This window comes from Lemur catta, chromosome 4 (genome assembly GCF_020740605.2).
Source record: "Lemur catta isolate mLemCat1 chromosome 4, mLemCat1.pri, whole genome shotgun sequence".
In the NCBI taxonomy this organism is placed as follows: domain Eukaryota; kingdom Metazoa; phylum Chordata; class Mammalia; order Primates; family Lemuridae; genus Lemur; species Lemur catta.
The window spans coordinates 41,020,137-41,038,174 of record NC_059131.1 but is presented as its reverse complement, the minus strand read 5'-3'; the positions used below and the strand labels follow the sequence as shown (position 1 = coordinate 41,038,174).

General features: G+C 39.2%; 1 protein-coding gene across 1 annotated transcript in view; it reads left to right on the top strand.

Moving 5' to 3' along the window:
- The window catches only part of PSME4 (proteasome activator subunit 4), a 100,054-nt gene extending 89,699 nt beyond the window's left edge, over nucleotides 1-10,355 (top strand). Inside the window, 8 exon segments of the mRNA XM_045549600.1 lie at nucleotides 935-1,063; nucleotides 2,096-2,197; nucleotides 2,199-2,231; nucleotides 2,233-2,253; nucleotides 5,484-5,646; nucleotides 7,130-7,263; nucleotides 8,120-8,258; nucleotides 8,821-10,355. Of these exon segments, the coding sequence (XP_045405556.1) occupies nucleotides 935-1,063; nucleotides 2,096-2,197; nucleotides 2,199-2,231; nucleotides 2,233-2,253; nucleotides 5,484-5,646; nucleotides 7,130-7,263; nucleotides 8,120-8,254 (717 nt within the window). The 3' untranslated portion in view covers nucleotides 8,255-8,258; nucleotides 8,821-10,355.
- Nucleotides 10,356-18,038: the final 7,683 nt, after the last annotated feature.

Here is an 18,038-nt window from a genome sequence, read left to right as displayed (position 1 = left end):
AAAGCCATCGGATTTGTTGAAATTCATTGGTTCATAATGATATTTAGGAAAAAAATGACTTCATTTTTGGAGGACAGGAGGGAGATCATTGTGAATGAAGAGAAGTGTTTCTATATATGTGCACTACCTTAATGACAAAGGAATGACCATTTTGCAAAGCTCTGTTTTTACAATGGATTATCACAGAAAGAGAATACTAAGTATCAATGAAGGAAATACACAACACCTTTTATGCTGTGCCCAAACATTCAAACTTCAATAAAAATCAAACCTGTAGATCTAACAGCTGATTTACAGGACTTACGGGGGCCAAGGACTGCAATCGGGGAAGGCCACATGGGGAAAACTACAAAACAATGGATCCAGCTTCCCCCTTCCCTCCCAATTAAAAAATTTATGGCAAGGAATTTTAAAAGAGGGTGGGGGGAATTTATAGATTAAAAGAGATTTATGAAACATAGCAACTGAATGCAATGTGGGGTCATTATGTTGAACCTGATTTCAAAAAATCAGTTATAACAACACATGAATATAGTAATTGGGGAAATTTGAGCACTGCTGAGTATTTTATATTGGATTTGTAATGAAGTTTTATGTGTGACGATGTCATTATGGTTTTTTTAAAGAGACCTTTTAGAGATAGCATAATAAAATATTTATAAAGAAAATATGTCTGAGATTTCTTCAGATAATTTAGTTGTGGGAAGGGAGTGAAAAAGGAAATAAAAGATTAGCCTTGAGTTTGTATTATTGAAGAAATGATTGAAGAGGCACATGGGGGTTTATTACACTATTCTCTAATTTTGTATATGTCTGAAATTTTCCACAGTAAGTTGTTAAAAGTACAAATGTGATATCTTTCATGTAAGATGTCTTTGTACTTATTGGTGGTTATTTTTTAATTTGTGTCTGTTTTTATGTTTTTGTTTTTTAGATTGCCCCAGTGGAAAATGACAACAGCTATGATGAACTGAAAAGAGATGCAAAATTATGTTTATCACTAATGTCTCAGGGGTTGCTTTACCCTCATCAAGTGCCTTTGGTACTTCAGGTGCTAAAACAAGTAAGAGTGCATAACTATAATATTTACATCTTTTGGTTAGGATTTTGGTTTATCATTGTAAGAATTTTACAAAGTCAACTGCAGTGTACACAGCACTTAAGTTTTTTTTTCATTTTGGATTTTCTTTTAGTATAAGACATAAATATTAACCAAAGGAACAAACCTAGATTCTGTACTTGGCTCTGCCACCAACCTCTGTGACCTTGGGAAAGTCACCCAAGCCAAAAATCATTTATATGTCCAAAGAGCTAATTATGGAAGTGCTTTGGATACAATGTACGGAGATGGTGATTCCCTTTTACTATTTCCCCATTATTTTATTTGCTTGTATTGCCTGGTCTATGCTAGAGAGAACTATAGTGATTATATATATTCTGGCTGCATTGTTAGTATACTGTAACGTGGTCAGCTTTATCCAGGCCATTCATGTGTTATATGAAAATGGATGTGTTCCCACAGCTTTCAGATTTTAAATGTTGGGTTTTTTTTTTTGTATTGGAATTTAGTAATTTAGTTAAGAATTTAGTAATTCTTAACTATTTGCTTTCAAGACCCTGGCTAGGAGCAATGGCTCATTGCTATAATCCCAGTGCTTTGGGAGGCTAAGTGAGGATCGCTTGAGGCCAGGAGTTCAAGACCAGCCTGGGCAACGTAGTGAGACCCCATCTCTATTAATATATGTATTTTAAAAGACCCCTGTTGGCTGCTACCAAAAGTAAACTAAAATAATGTGCAATCCTTGGAGGAGTTAAGAGTCATTAATCATGACTAGCTCTGTCTTGTAAAATAGACTTTTACCTTTGTGTTCCTTTCCCTTTACTCTGAGCCATTACATATTCTGAATAACTAACTTTACCTGACATAGCTTGTTCAAACCTTTTATTTAGAATGAAGTATAAGGTGAACTTGCCCAAACTATACATGTGAAAATAGAGTTAAGTTAGAATATTACATTATTTGTGTGTAATGTCATTATCTGTCATCTCATGTTCTTGTCAGTACTGTTTTTCTTGTTGTACTTTTCATTCACAGACAGCAAGAAGCAGTTCTTGGCATGCCAGATATACAGTACTGACCTACCTCCAGACCATGGTATTTTATAACCTCTTTATTTTCCTAAACAATGAAGATGCAAGTTAAAGATATCAGATGGCTGGTTATAAGTCTTTTTGGAGGATGAACAACTAGAGGTAAAATTTAAATTATAGAAAATGGAAACTCAATCTAAAGAAATCATCATGGTTCGCTCCCCTTTTAAAAAGTATTTGTACACTGTTAGGATGTGTATTTTATTAAAATATAAATTATTAAAAGTAACTGCTTAATTCTAACATAGCCTTATGTGAATAGTTTTGATACCTTAATTGTGATTTCCTGTGATACAAATGGAAAAAAGCACTGGGCATGTTTTTATTCTGTCTTCTCTTTGCAATTGGGCAAATATCATTTGTGAATCCAAGTTTTTTTAACTATGAAATTGGGGAATGGTGATTTTAATTACACCACTAGAGGATTACTTGAGCCCAAGAGGTTCAGGTCACAGTGAGCCATGATTAGGCCACTGCACTTCAGCCTTGACAAGAGAACGAGACCTTATCTCTAAAAAAATAAAATATAATTACCCCATAATCTCACTGACTTTTAAGGAACTAATAGGAGTGTGCATGAAAGTAGTTTGAAGGCAGTAAAAATCTACACATAGAAACAAAACAAAAAAAAACATGTACAAATCTGACTACAAGAATATTAGAAATCATCAATTTAAATCAAACTTCAGACTAGAGAAAAACAGTACAGCATAAGAAAATCATTAAGACTTTGTGGAGGGGTGGTGGTAGTGTAATAACATATATAGATAAAGACACAGTGCAAGATATAAATAATGAAAAGTCATACCTCTCAATAACTAGAGAAATGCACACTCAAAACAATGAGGCATATTAACCTACTCTTTAGTGTTTCCTCCTACTCAAAAAACAAAAATGTGTAGTGATGATGACCAGTGTTGGTAAGGTATAACTAACTAGTAGTCCACATTTTTGTGGCACAGTAGGTTAGCATTAGCTCTTTCTTTCTTTCTTTCTTTCTTTCTTTCTTTCTTTTCTTTCTTCTTTCTTTCTTTCTTTCTTTCTTTCTTTCTTTCTTTTCTTTCTTTCTTTCTTTTCTTTCTTTCTTTCTTTCTTTCTTTCTCTTCTTTCTTTCTTTCTTTCTTTCTTTCTTTCTTTCTTTCTTTCTTTCTTTCTTTCTTTCTTTTCTTTCTTTCTTTCTTTCTTTCTTTCTTTCTTTCTTTCTTTCTTTCTTTCTTTCTTTCTTTCTTTCTTTCTTTCTTTCCTTTCTTTCTTTTCTTTCTTCTTTCTTTCTTTCTTTCTTTCTTTCTTCTTTCTTTTCTCTTTCTTTCTTTCTTTCTTTCTTTCTTTCTTTCTTTCTTTTTTTCTTTCCTTCCTTCCTTCCTTCCTTCCTTCCTTCCTTCCTTCTCTTTCTTTCTTTCTTTCTCCTTTCTTCTTTCTTTCTTTCTTTCTTTCTTTCTTTCTTTTCTTTCTTTCTTTCTTTCTTTCTTTCTTTCTTTCTTTCTTTCTTTCTTTCTTTCTTTCTTTCTTTCTTTCTTTCTTTCTTTCTTTCTTTTCTCCTTTCTTTCCTTTCCTTTCCTTTCCTTTCCTTTCCTTTCCTTTCCTTTCCTTTCCTTTCCTTTCCTTCCTTTCCTTTCCTTCCTTTCTTTCTTTCTTTCTTTCTTTCTTCTTTCTCTCTCTCTCTCTCTCTCTCTCTCTCTCTCTCTCTCTCTCTCTCTCCTTTTTTTTTTTTTTTTTGAGACAGAGTCTTGCTCTGTTGCCTGGGCTAGAGTGCCGTGGTGTCAGCCCAGCTCACAGCAACCTCAGACTCCTGCGCTCAACCAATCTTCTTGCCTCAGCCTCCCGAGTAGCTGGGACTACAAATGTGTGCCACCATGCCCGGATAATTTTTTTCTATTTTTAGTAGAGACAGGGTCTCGCTCTTGCTCAGGCTGGTCTCTAACTCCTGACCTCAAGGGATCCTCCCACCTCAGCCTCCCAGAGTGCTAGGATTACAGACATGAGTCACCATGCCCAGCCAGCCTTAACTTCTTGAAAAGCAACTAATAGGCATAAAATTAACAGTAAAACTGTTTATACCTTCAAATTTACTAATCCCAACTCTTATAAAACATCCTAAAAGAATATACTGAAATAATAGGAAAAAAATTACATGAATGAAGAATATTTTAGATGCTGGGCACAGTGGCTAATGCCTGTAATCGCAGCACTTCAGGAGGCTGAGGCAGGAGGATCCATGGAGGCCAGGAGTTCAAGACCAGCCTGGGCAACACAGCCAGACCCAATCTCTACAAAAAATTTTTTTAAATAAAAAATTTAGCTGGGAGGATGGCTCAAGGTTGTAGCAAGCTATGGTCATGCCACTGCACTCCAAGTTGGGTGACAGCAAGACTCTGTCTCTTAAAAAATATATATTTTACAGTATAGTAGTGAGAGGTTGAAACCATTCTAATCAATATTTGAGTTTAAAAATAAATCATTGTGTATAAGCTTTATGGGAAATGATGCAACCAAGTATTTAGTAAAACATCTTACAGTGTATTTCATATAATAGTGTAATGGAAGTGGCAAAGGAAATGTATCAAAACTCTAATAATGAAACACTTATGAAAAAAACTTTTGAAGGAATACAGAGCAAAAAATTTGCTTTTTAAATTATTATTGTATATTTTTATGACTACTAAGCAGAAACTTTTGTGATTTATATATGAGATGATGGTACCTTTTTACTGCTTTTTTTTTGCCTTCCCCAAATTGAGTTACCATTTCAATTTGAAATTGACTGTATACACTCTGCATTTAGTATTTGTATAAACTGTGTTTGTAGTCTCACAACAGCCCATGAAATTCATAAGAAGTAAACTGGATATAAGTCTCTGTGATGTACGTCATCTGCAGAAATTGGGTTGTCCTATGTCTTTGTTACTGACAATGACAACTTAAACAGTGGCCTAAAGAGATGTAGAGTCTAGGAAAACGTCATTTTAATGTCAGGCTCCAGCACTGCTTTTACAGTTACAGCTCTGATGAGAGCTATCAGTGGGGGAGATAATTTATGGAGAAATTTAATTTAACAGTTGCCTCTGTGACCCCAATGTTGTGGCTTTTATCCATTTTGAGGCTGCCAACACTTTGAGAATCTGCTGAAATCCCAATTAAGAAACTGCCAAATACCAAGGAGAATAGAGGAAGGCAAAGAAAAAGGGGGAAAGAAAAACTGCTGGAAGAGCACATACAAGCTTTGCATACAACTTCAGGGATGGTCCTCACTCCAGTTCACACCCCTCCCCCCATCCTCCACTATTCCGTCAAATTTAGGATCTCGGTTTTAATAGGAATTATTTTCTCCACAGGTTCGGGAAATGGCTGCTACCACCTTAAGTGGTCTATTACAGTGTAACTTCCTTACCATGGACAGCCCTATGCAGATTCATTTTGAGCAACTTTGCAAAACAAAACTACCTAAGAAAAGAAAGCGAGACCCTGGTTCCGTAGGAGATACTATTCCTTCTGCAGGTAACATTGCTAGTATAAAACACCCATATCCTTTTGGGAATTAACTAGGCTTACTCAGCAAATATATATTGAACGCTTGTATGTGCACAGGTATGTGCTGGGTTACTGGGAATAATTTTCCCTACTTTTAAGGAGATTTGCATATAGAAAGCAGGACTTAGCATGAGAAAGCTAAAATTAAGTTAGGTACAAAGGAACCTATAGAAGTGCTGCGTACAACTATACCCAGAATAGCGTTATAAAGAGAGAGATCCAGAATTAGTTGTTTTAGTTGGTCTAAAATATGTTTAGAATTTAGAACTTACATGTAGCAGTACTAAGAAAAAAACAGGAGACAAAGCAAGCCTTGCTTTTGTTGGAGAGGGGAATATTCAGTACTTTACTAGACATTTGGTGAGAGCGTGAAGAGTCACTGCAAGAACTTCCAGTCTAATTGAACATAAAGAGACAGGATAAACACAAGAATAAGATCTTATTACTATGTTGTGTTTAAAGAGAAATTTAAATGTGATTACAGAGAAGCATCTGCTCTTGCCACTGCTAGCTACAATCACAGGAATAAATGAAAATACACAGGCTGAGTGCTATGGCTGATGCTGGTAATGCCAGTGCTTTGGGAGGCCGAGGCAGGAGGATTGCTTGGGACCAGGAGTTTGAGGGTATCTTGGGCAACATAGCAAGACTCTGTCTCTATATAAAATTAGCTGGGTGTGCTGGTATGCTCCTGTAGTCCTAGCTATTGAGGAGGCTGAGGCAGGAGGATCACTTAAGCTCAGGAGTTCTGGGCTACAGTGAGCTACTATTGTGCCACTGTACTCCAGCTTGGGCGACAGACAGAATGAGACCCTGTCTTTAAAAAAAGAAAGGAACAAAGAATACATGGATGGAAAGATTAATAGTAAGTAGGAAATTTATTGAATTTGCAGGAAGTGCTTCGAATATAAAGGTCTTAAAGGCTGATTATATTAGGGTCTTAATTATGTCATATAGTTACCTAATAGCAAATTCCAGTAAAATACCAATGTACATTCTAGTATCTTTGCTTGAGAAGTATATTTTTTAACAATAAAGTACCATAGTCTTTAGTCACATCCAGAAAAATGCTAACTTTGATTGGAGATTGTTTCAGCATCAAGGATTATACTTTTGCATATGAAAGAATTGATCAGAAAAGCTATTACTGTGTTACTTTTAACAAATATATGACACATTTCTGGCCTAAATACAATTATGCTGTCATTGAAGGACAACTATAGGATGTCTTGACAAATTCTTAAACACAGGGTTATTTTTAGTTCAGTTTCAAAATCATGATTTTGGATGTGTATACATGTAGATTCATTTTAAATGTAGAAATTCACACATTGAAAATAATTAGCATAGTTTAAAAGTCATTTTATCTCATTATAACAAGTACATTAGAGATCTATAAATGTTTGCACATACATTGCTGGGGTTTTTTTTCTTTTTTTCCTTTTCACAGAGTTGGTCAAACGCCATGCTGGGGTGCTAGGACTTGGTGCATGTGTTCTTTCTAGTCCTTACGATGTTCCCACCTGGATGCCCCAGCTCCTTATGAATCTCAGTGCACATCTGAATGATCCTCAGCCTATTGAGGTACAACTCTTCCTTCTTCGTTTTCTTTGTACATATAATATCAGTGATGTTTTATAAAAAATCATTTATACTAATAATTTTCTATACACTGTGAACTTCTGCTTTCATAAAGCTACAACTTCTGACTGATAATTGACCCTGTCTCTACAAAATATAAAAAAATTAGCTGGGCGTGGTGGTATGCACGTATAGTCCCAGCTACTCTGAAGGCTGAGGTAGGAGTATCGCTTGAGCTCAGCAGTTTGAGGTTACAGTGAGCTGTGATGAGGCCACCGCACTCTAGCCTGGGCAATAGAGTGAGACCCTGTCTCAAAAAACAAACAAACAAACAAAAATACTTAACAGAGACCTTGCTCCCACACATATTTTAGATCTTTCTGTACCAAGGAAATTACTATAGCTTCTACCCCACCAGTCCAATGAAAGTAAAGTATTGTCAGGATAAATTTTATGCTTCTATTTTTCTAGCATTTTATATTTGGAAAATATCTCACTGGGAGCTAATACTAAACAGGAAAATGTGATGGTATTATTTAGTAATGGACACCTATGTTTTAAGTTAAATCAAAAGACTAGTGACCTTGTCCTTCTGATCTTTATAAATAGATATATTCATAAGTGTATATTGAAACTGGTTTAATAATGTGATGTAAGTTCCAGTGGTTTGTCCTAAAATGAAGTTAGTTATTCAGAAATTGGGTGGTTTGGGGAAGTAAGATTGGCTTGTTGGTTTTGTAGCACTTGGTAATGTGTGAGATCTGACATCTAGAGGGATTGTTACTTAGCTAAAGGTATCCTACACATAGCCCTGGTTGTTCAGAGAGGTTAAAATTTATGTGGGTTGCCTACCCTACAGATGACTGTAAAAAAGACCTTATCCAATTTCCGAAGGACACACCATGACAACTGGCAAGAACACAAACAGCAATTCACTGATGACCAACTGCTCGTTCTCACTGATCTCCTTGTGTCACCATGCTATTATGCATAGAAGGGTAAGTCAGCAAAGTTCTGAATTTAATGGACTGACATTCTCAGGCAGATGTCATTGTTTCGGTGACTGAGAAGTGGGTATTTATAAATTTATTCTTTTTGCTGACATTCTTAGATGTCACTGTTTAGATAAAGTTGGGGAGTTTTTTGTTCATTTGTTTTTAAACATAACTTTTGCTATAGCCAGTGGAGATCAAGTTCCCAGAGAATTTTTCTGTGCCTCCTTACTTCAGGTATTAAGCAGAGAATTGCTGTGACTGCTTTTGGACTTTTGTAGTTAGTAGTCTCAGTGGCCTGAGAATAGTTAAGTAAAAGAAGAGATCTTACTCGTAGTTGCCTCCTGGGTGGGACCTGGACATTTGGAGTTGCCCTGAGGACTCTGGGTTCTACCCAGTTGTGAGAACATTTCATCTGGATTCTTAAGTACTTACTGCCCATTCTCTACAAAAGGAGGACGACCCAGAAGCCTTTCTACTGGAATAGGAAGAATAAAGATTTTATTTATTGGGCTCTTAGAGTTGGATATGCTATTACCTAATTGAAATTTTTTCCTCCCTGATACAGATGACTAGTCCTCACTTCAGGCTCTTTTCATCAAAAATTCCAGATCCTCAGGTACCATCTGTGCTGGCTCTCTGCAAGTTTTAAAACTGCCTCTGTTGAGGTCTCATCATTTTGGTGGTTTCTGTGTTTGGTCTCATTAGTCTGCGTTCCACAGGTTCTCAGCTGCCATTTGATTTCCTAACTTGTCCGGAAATGTTTCCAGAAGTTTGATCACTTTTTCTTTGAGGCATCTGACAAAGTCACAAAGTCTCAGTCTAGAAATAATTACCCAGTATGATCATGGCATCCAAGACCAAACAGAGTCTAGGAACTCATTAAGAAACAGTTTACTTGGAATGGAGAATACCCATCTGTAATACAGGTCCTGTCATTTCATTCATCTCAAATTATTTTGAATTCTTCCAATGGCTGTTGAGTTTAGATGGTAGTAGTGCTGTGGACCATAAATCTGAAGCCTTGAGAGCCTTGGATCTGGAGAGCTGTGAAGAAGGAAGGAAAAGAGGGCAAGTCTTGAACCTAACCAATGACCTGATGGATTGCTCGACCAAGGCACAGAAGTGAAGTCTGTGTCCATTCGCTTCCCACAGGCTGGAGTTTTTGGTGCTGAATAGAGCCAGTTGCTGAAAAATTGGGGGTTTGGTGAATAAATTTTTGATTGTTGTGTGTGTATAAAATGTGTGATTTTGAAAATAAACAGCAACACCGATAAAAACCCTGACTGGTTGGTTTTTACCTGTATTCTTTACAAATATTGTTTGACCCTCTTTGAAAACTGTTATACTTCACCTAAATGGAAGACTGCTGTGTTTGTGGGAATTCTGTAATTTCTTTTTTCTTTCTTTCTTTTCTTTGTTCTTTTTTTTTTTTTTTTTCATTTTTGCCTGCAGAATCGAGAGACTAATAAGGCTTGATATTTAATTGACTTGTTTAATATATGTTTCATAGATGTAAAAGATTGTATAAACTATAGAGACAGCATTGGCAAGACTTTGTACAGATGCAACATTTTACACAGCACCATTGTGTAATTAATTTGTAAAGATTCACATGTAGCTCTTTATTATAGTGATTTTGGGCTTTTGTACCCATTGAATGCCATTTTTTGTGTTTTTAAATTATTTTCTTTATCTTTTCATATTACAAAAGCTGAGGTGTGGGGTTTTTTTTAGTTCATTTATCGTTAGAATGTCTGAATTTTTATGTAACTTTTTGTGTGTGTACCTCTCAATGCTAACACCACATGTTTGCCTATGACAAGTTTATAGAGTGCAAGGTAACTTCTAGGTTGAAATAATTCACAAATGGTGAATGTCATCTTGCAGCACACCCTGTACAGTCTTCCTTAAAGGAACACTACAGTATATTTTTTAGTATCTACCTGCTGAATGAGTCAATACAGACCTAAGCACAGCAGCGGTCCTGGTACAGTATTTAAGTGTCGGCATACACAGGCATAATCCCTGTATAGAGTAGTGCCAAACTGATAATTTCAATTGTGTAACTAGTTTAAAACCCAATAAATGGATTGTTTTTAACACCTGGCTTTTGTCTTCATTAAGAAGAGAAGACTGTTTTGTAGGCAGTGACTCGTGGATTCCTTTTGCAGCCATAGATTTGGATCGGTAAATTCATGCCCTCTGACCAGGATGAATGATCTCGATCTGCCCTGTCCATAGCAGCAGGTCTACTACAGCATCTACAGTAGCTACTAGCCACATGTGACCATTTATATTTAATTAAAAAATTATTTCCTCAGTCTCACTGGGCACATTTCTAGTGCTCATTAGCCACATGTAGCTAATGGTTACCACATTGAATAGTGCAGATGAACTTTTCCATTTTATTGGATAGTAGTGACCTAGATAAGTGATTCTCAAACTGATGTGCCTGAGAATCATGAGGGGATTTTGTTAAAATGTAAATTCTAAATCATTCTTTCCGATTTGTAATATCAATGCCTGGTCCTTAGACCATATTTTGAGAAGTGAGACTTCACATTAGATATTGACCACTTAAGCTTTTCTTAATTAAGCTGTATGAAACTATGCCTTAGCAATGGTTCTTAAATGGGAACTTTTAAAAAAAGGTATAAGATACTGTGTGCCCACTGTGTTCCTTAATGAAAATTCCTATGGGTTGGACTCAGGCATAACCATCTTTTTAAAAGCTCCATGATGATTTGGTTGTTTCAGCCAGGATTGAGAACCATTCGTGAAGATTTCTAAGTTCTGCTCTAGACCTAAAAATAGGATTCCTTAATCTGAATGCTTAACGTGCTCCCCAGTGATTCTGATGCCAGGTTTAGAAGGTGCTTATTACCTTGATATTTCTCCCAATCAGATTATACTGTGAATTACTTAATTAAAATTTCTACTCATTGCCTCAGGAATGAAAGGGAGGGAGAAATGAGTTGGATGGCTGCTACTATCTAAGATAGTTCTTAAAATACATGTGGCATTAAAAAGGATGGAGAAGAACAGAGCAGGAACTGAGTGAAGGGAGGCAGTGAGATTTACCTGGGGGAGCAGGGAGAGGCAACATTTGGAGGTCACTACTGTTTGGACATGGAAGAGAAAGTTGGTATCTGAAAGAGTGGGTGAGAGGTGAAGGGAGGAGAAAACCACTTGTACACAGTCTTTGAGGTTGTAAGAGCTAATAAATCTTTAGTTTCTAAATGGGTTCTTTAAAAAACAAAGATTTTGCAAATTGTGTTTCACAATTTAGGAGGAAAATTTGCTCCCCTACTCTCTCAATGTGAATGTCTGAAGGTGCAAATATATAATCATAGTAATGTGAAAGCTGTTTTCAAATATTTGAAATACTTGGCACTGCCAAGCCCTTTAAGGTGTGAGCCAATTTTGGTGATTAGTGTGGCCAGAAGGACCAATGATTTTGCTTTATTGAAAAAATTAACTTTTTCTACATAGTTGTCATAATTGTTTTTGTAGACTTCTGTGTTACTAGTATGTCATAATTGTTTTTCAGTATTCCTCCATTGTTGAACATCAAGTTTTCAGTTCTCTGTACTACAAATTACACTGCAACACACATTTTCATACTTTCATGTTTAAAACTTTGCATTTTGTAGACATGGTGGTTTAGCCTTACCAAATGGTACTAACTAGTTTTGGAACGTTCATGGGTCCTGATTTCCTCCTCTAGATTTCTAGAATTCTTTACAACTTGTGAGGTTTTCTGTTTTTTTCAGCCTGAGGTCATTTCTCCCATAGGTGTAACTCTGATGGCCTCAATCCAGCCCCAAACTGCTATCTCCCTTCGTATGGCCAAATGCCTGGAAATGAGCTGGTACTTATTTATGCAGTAGCTCATTTACATGAAGAGGTGTATAATTTTGGTCAGAATTTCCACTCTAAATGTTATCTCCTCCCTAAATGCTAATGGGCCTTCTTTTTCTGTTGATTGTTTCTAGGACCCAAGGTCATCATTACTCACAACATATATTAGAACTGCCTATTGGAAGTGGTTGGGGAGTGGAGTATGATGTTGAAATTAATTGGAAAAATTTTTTGAAGTAATTTCTAAACAGCGCTCTGATCGTACAGTCAACTCCTAGACTGAATACCTACTTCATAAATTACCAAGTCCTCTTGTTTTTTTCTCAGTGAAAGCACAGGAACTGGGAAAGAGAGAGTATATGCATAAATCAAATTCTTTGGTATTTTTTGGTAGTTCTCTTTTAAAAATTACACTTAGCCCAAATGGAGATAGCAGTAGCAACATTCTCACTTAAGTATTTAAACTTCTGGTACCAGGGTGAAGGAGAGGGCATTCATGTAACATTCTCTATTTCCAAACAGCATCCCTGAGAAGGTTAGAAAAAGTAGTAAGATCCTTGTTAGTCAGGTTGGGATACTGAAGGCGGGGGAGGGGGGGGTGGGTAAGACTTTATCTGGTTTTATTTTGTACCCATAATGGCAAACATACTTAGGAATGTTACTTGATTGCTCAGAGTAAAACCCATTTCCAGAGTTCATTATTTTGGACATGTATGCACTTTAGAAGAATGAGAGGGTAGTAGCCTTTTGTTTTGTGTTCTTGCTTGCTAAAATTAGCCGAGCAGTATACATAGCACTGTTGCTTTTCAAGATTTTTTACATTCAACCTAGTATCAAATAGTAATTGAATATCCATGATTTCTTAGCTTGGTCGTTTTATTTGCCCAGGTAGGTTCTTTGTACTTTTTGCATTTGTTTCCTGTGGTTATTCCCCTTATTGAATTCTCTCAGTGAATTCATACTTTAAGAGAGCTTAGGTTGGTTGATTTAAATTGTTATGATTTGATTTATGAATTCTACGTCGCAAAGTTCCAAACTGGACGACGGCAATTTATGAGAAAAAAATATTAGCTGCAGCCTAAGCGAGGAGCTGGGCGGACGGCTGGAAAGCGCAGGGCACGGGGGGCCGCCGTGGGTCCCCGCGTGCCATCGGTGCCCCCACCCTGTCCTCTTTCCTGCCCACCCCGCCTTGCTCTGGGTCTCAGCCGTAACTTATCTCGGGGACCCTGGGCCCCCCCACAGCGCGCCTGGGAGACTCTCCGGCTCAAGCGCCCTCCGCGCGGCGCCGAGGGCAGGGTCGGGGCGGCGCCGGCGGCCGGGCCGGGCCGAGGGGGCGCCGGGCCGGGGTGTCCGGCGCAGGGGGCGGCGCCCTCCGCGTCTCCGTGGCTGCGCCCGCGTCTCGCCGCGGCTCCCGGGCTGCGCGGAGGCGGCGGCGATGGCGACGATGCCTCTGGCCCTGCGGCGTCCGGGGCGGCGGGCGGAGCGGGGGCCCGGACCGCGCGATGGAGGAGGAGGCGCGGCGCTGCGGCCGCCCGGCAGGTGAGAGGCGCGGGCGCCGGGGGGGCGACCCCGCGGGGACGGGAGGGCCGGCCCGGTCGCTGAGCGAGGAGCGCGGCCGCGCGGGGCCGGGCCGAGTCGCCGCGCGCCTGTGCTCCCGCGCGGCCTGCGGGGAAGCCGTCCGGCCCGTGTGGCCGCCCCCGGCCCACTGCCCGTGGCCTGGCCGGGTCCTCCTGACCCCACCGACCCTCTGCCGAATCCTGCAAGCTTCCCTGGCCCGGCCTAGGCCCTCCTTGCCGCCACCTCTCCCCACTCCGGGGAGCTCTCACCCGTCGCCAGCCCCTTCGACCTCCCCTCCCCGCAGTTCCTTGCACCACTCCGTGGCCAGTTCCCTCCCACTCTGTCCTCAGGCGGGGGCTCCACAGCCACCTCATCTGTCCCTCCCATCAGATGACCCAGGACTTCCTTCCCCAACCCATTAGCTGCTTCAGGCTTCAGTGTAGTTCAGCGGAATGGAAAGAGCAAGGGCTGCGAAATCAGGTGCACCTGGCTTGAATCTTAGTGACCTTGAGCAAGTTATCTAACCTCCCTGAGATTTTCCTAATCAATATAAATACGATGGGAATAAGAACCTTGCCTTGTGTGAGGGTTAGGCCCTGAAGATGCTTTCCCTGCAGGAACTTCAGACATAAGGGGGAAAAATAGGTTGCAGAAATTCAGGTCAGCAGTTGACTTGTGAAAGCTCATACAAAATCTTTTAATGCTTACTAAAAAATTAAAACAACACACTAGATTGTCAGAGGCTCTTCACACATCTTAATAAGAAAGTACAATTGCCACTGTACAATACATTTTCGTTTCTTGTAACTTGCTTACTAGTTACTTCAGGATCCCTCCTTCTTGTGACAAGATGCATGTGAATTCATTCTGTCTTATTGTTGCTAATATGCATGCTTAAGACTGGCTTTCCAACTTAATCTTCATTAAGATTAAAAATCTTGATTTTTATGACTTTAATCACATCTTCCAGGACCTATCTATGGTTCCAGAGATGAAGAATAGCTTGTATGCTTGCATTGAAAATAACATTGGTAACCTTTATTTAGGAATAGCAAATAGGTATTAATTTACTCCCTTCTCCACTGAGTTTTATATTTTGCCCATCATAACTTTATTCTAAATTGTGATCTCATTCTCCTCTTTCCCAGGAGTTGGCTTTAAGACCTAGGTTCAATTTACTGCCGTTTCCTTTATTGCTTCTAACGTTTTTCTTTTGAAATCTTTTTTTTTTTTGTTTTGAGACAGAGTCTCGCTCTGTTGCCCGGGCTAGAGTGAGTGCCGTGGCATCAGCCTAGCTCACAGCAACCTCAAACTCCTGGGCTTAAGCGATCCTACTGCCTCAGCCTCCTGAGTAGCTGGGACTACAGGCATGTGCCACCATGCCCGGCTAATTTTTTCTATATATATTTTTTAGTTGTCCAGATAATTTCTTTCTATTTTTAGTAGAGACGGGGTCTCGCTCTTGCTGTGGCTGGTCGCGAACTCCTGACTTCGAGCGATCCACCCGCCTCAGCCTCCCAGAGTGCTAGGATTACAGGGGTGAGCCACCGCGCCTGGCCTCTTTTGAAATCTTGACTTCTATTCTGTTTTTCCTCTTTTCTCTTCCCAGCCGCTGATTCCTTCCTTTTTTTGCTAGTTATCCTAATAGGAAGGATTTATAATTACTTTATACAGGAACTTTAAAATATGAAGCTTGCCAAAAAGGTATGCAGAAGTGTGTGTGTATGTATCTATATCTGTATAGATGTATATAGATACAGATAGGGGTGTGTGTGCATATATGTGTACATATATATTAGAGTTTTGGATCCTAGGAAATTTCAGTGAAGAAGGGATTGCAATACCTACTTCTTATGATTATTGTGAGAATGAAATAAAGTTGGATAGCTTATCTAAAGACTGTAATATAAGTGTCTGGCATGTAATAACCACCCAGTAAATTATAGCTCCTGTAATTATCTTTTGACCTGCGGATTTCTCCCTTGATTTCTTTGCTGTTCAGTGTAGCGTGGTGGTGAAGAGGGTGGGCTTTGAAGAACAACTACTTAGGCTCAAATCCATACTCTACCCCTTTAAATGCTCTCTCTGACTTTGTTTCCTCAGCTGCAAAATATAGATGTTATACTAATTATTTCAGGGTTGTGAGAATTCAATAAACTAATAGGATGGAGCACTGAGAACAGTGCCTGGCACATCATTAGCACTCAGTAAAATTAATATATTAATAATAAATAATTATATTGCCACTATTATTTCCTGACCTGGAATTCTCCTTTTTGAAAAACTTCTTGGAAATTTAAAAATTTATAGAAAAAAATATAACTGTACAAAAAGTGAAATTTGCCTCACAGCTTCTCCAAATCACCTGTTGTTCCTCCTGCTTCTCTCTTATCCTTGACCAATGTTGATGCTTCATCATCTCATTTTTCCCTCAAAAACCCCCTTTCCAAATATCTCCTGGCCTGGGCTTTTCATAACTTCCATCATCTGATTTCTTCATTATTACCCTTCATTATTACTCTTCATTTCTCTTAGCATCCTAATTCCAGACTCTTCATTCTCCTGATATCCCCAGACTGAATTCCTGCATCCCCTCCTCACCCTTCCTCACTTCTCTGCTTCCAAAGAGGAAAAACTTGGGGGTGAGGGCATTGCTAGAGACACTAGTATCACCTCCCTGTTCTTCCAGCCTCTTGAAATTGGGTTTTCCCTTCTATTTCCTTTTTTAATAAATTAACACCATTCCTCCAATTAACAATTTTTGAAAAACAGTAAATAGTTGTCTCTCTCACTACATACGTCTCAAAAGCATTCAGAAACAGGTACAGTCTTTAAGTGGAAACAGGAAGAGCTATCTATTATTTTTTTTAATTCTAACCATCAAGAAACAAAAGTTAAGGATTTATATTTTTCTCTCTCATAGAACTTTTAAAATGGAAAGTACAGAAGTGTTGGTCTTACTTTCCAGTGGAGAAATTTATCTGCACCATATGACCATTAAGAATGTAGATAATGTTATTTTCTTCTTTAATGAAGGATACCAGTCAGGTGTCCAGGACCGATATTTGTCTGAAAGTCACAGGCATGGCTGTACGTGTTGAGAAATGCTGAGAGACTTCGGTATTGGGTAGTCCATGGCTGCTGCTTGGAGCCCCAGGTAATCCCTCACTGACTTGGCCCAGTCCTCTGCACCCTCTTGATCCAGCAACGGAAGGGTTAACAGCTGGAGGCCTGGGGGATCCAGCTTGAGCTGGTGGCTAAATGTTCTGAACATCAGCCCTGGACCTCCCCAGTGCTATTGGTGATTGCTAAAATGTTGGATTAAAGCAAATGCTTTTCAGTTGTCAAGAGCATAGTGCTGTTTCCAAGGAACCGCTTAGTCTGTCCCACTAGAAGCATCTTTTGAGAGCAAGTTGTGCACCAGGCCACACAGGGCTTTGAGATTTGGAGCAAGGTAGAAGATCTGTGTGAGTATACACTAAACTTCATTGCAAAATTGAAAAAAAAAAATGTTAGGAAAGAATGGACAAGAAGGTTATTCTTTTAAAGTAGAGGCTGTGTCTTACTCATCATTGTACCCTTAGCACCTAGCATAATACTGGCATGTGGTATACACGTAATGAATGTAGATGGAGTGAATGAGTACAGGAAAGGGGGCATGCCTCCTGCTTCATCATGGGGATATTCCTGTTGGAATAATGGTAACTCAGATTTATATAGCAGTTTAGAGTTTACAAAGTGGTGCTTTGTATCTTGTAAATTGTGACTATAATTCTGACACCCTTTGTTACTTTCATTTTTCCCTCTCAAATGTTGTCCTACACAAAGTTTTTTCCAAAGGGGGATACGCACTTGGCTAAGAAATCTCAAGGTGGGGGAAAAAAATGATAAATCTGGGAAATAAAGGATTCTTCCTAGGGAAAGAAGTAGGATTTGTTAGTAATTTATGGGAGCTAAGTGAACAGCCACATTATGCACCAACAATACCCTCCAGTTTATATTTCAAGCACATACTGTTTCTTGCCTTAGTCCCTCTGCTGCAAAGATCTACTCCCCTTTTCCTAGCCTGTCTGTCCCTGCTCCCTGCCCCCACCCTTCACCCAGCTGCCTCCTCCTCACCAAAGCTCCCTTCATCCTTTCCCAGGCGGGATTAGGTTCCCTCTTCTGTACTTCCATAGCACCCTGCACCCATAGTAGGCTGTGATTACATAGACTGCTCTCCAACTAGATTGGGATCTCTTTGATGGAGAGGTTATGTTCTTGTGTATCTGGAGTGCCTGACCTGGAAATGTTTCCAAAAGTAACATCTGCATACCCCTCAAACAGAATCTCAGGGGTGAGGGTCAGGAATCTGCTCTCCAGGTG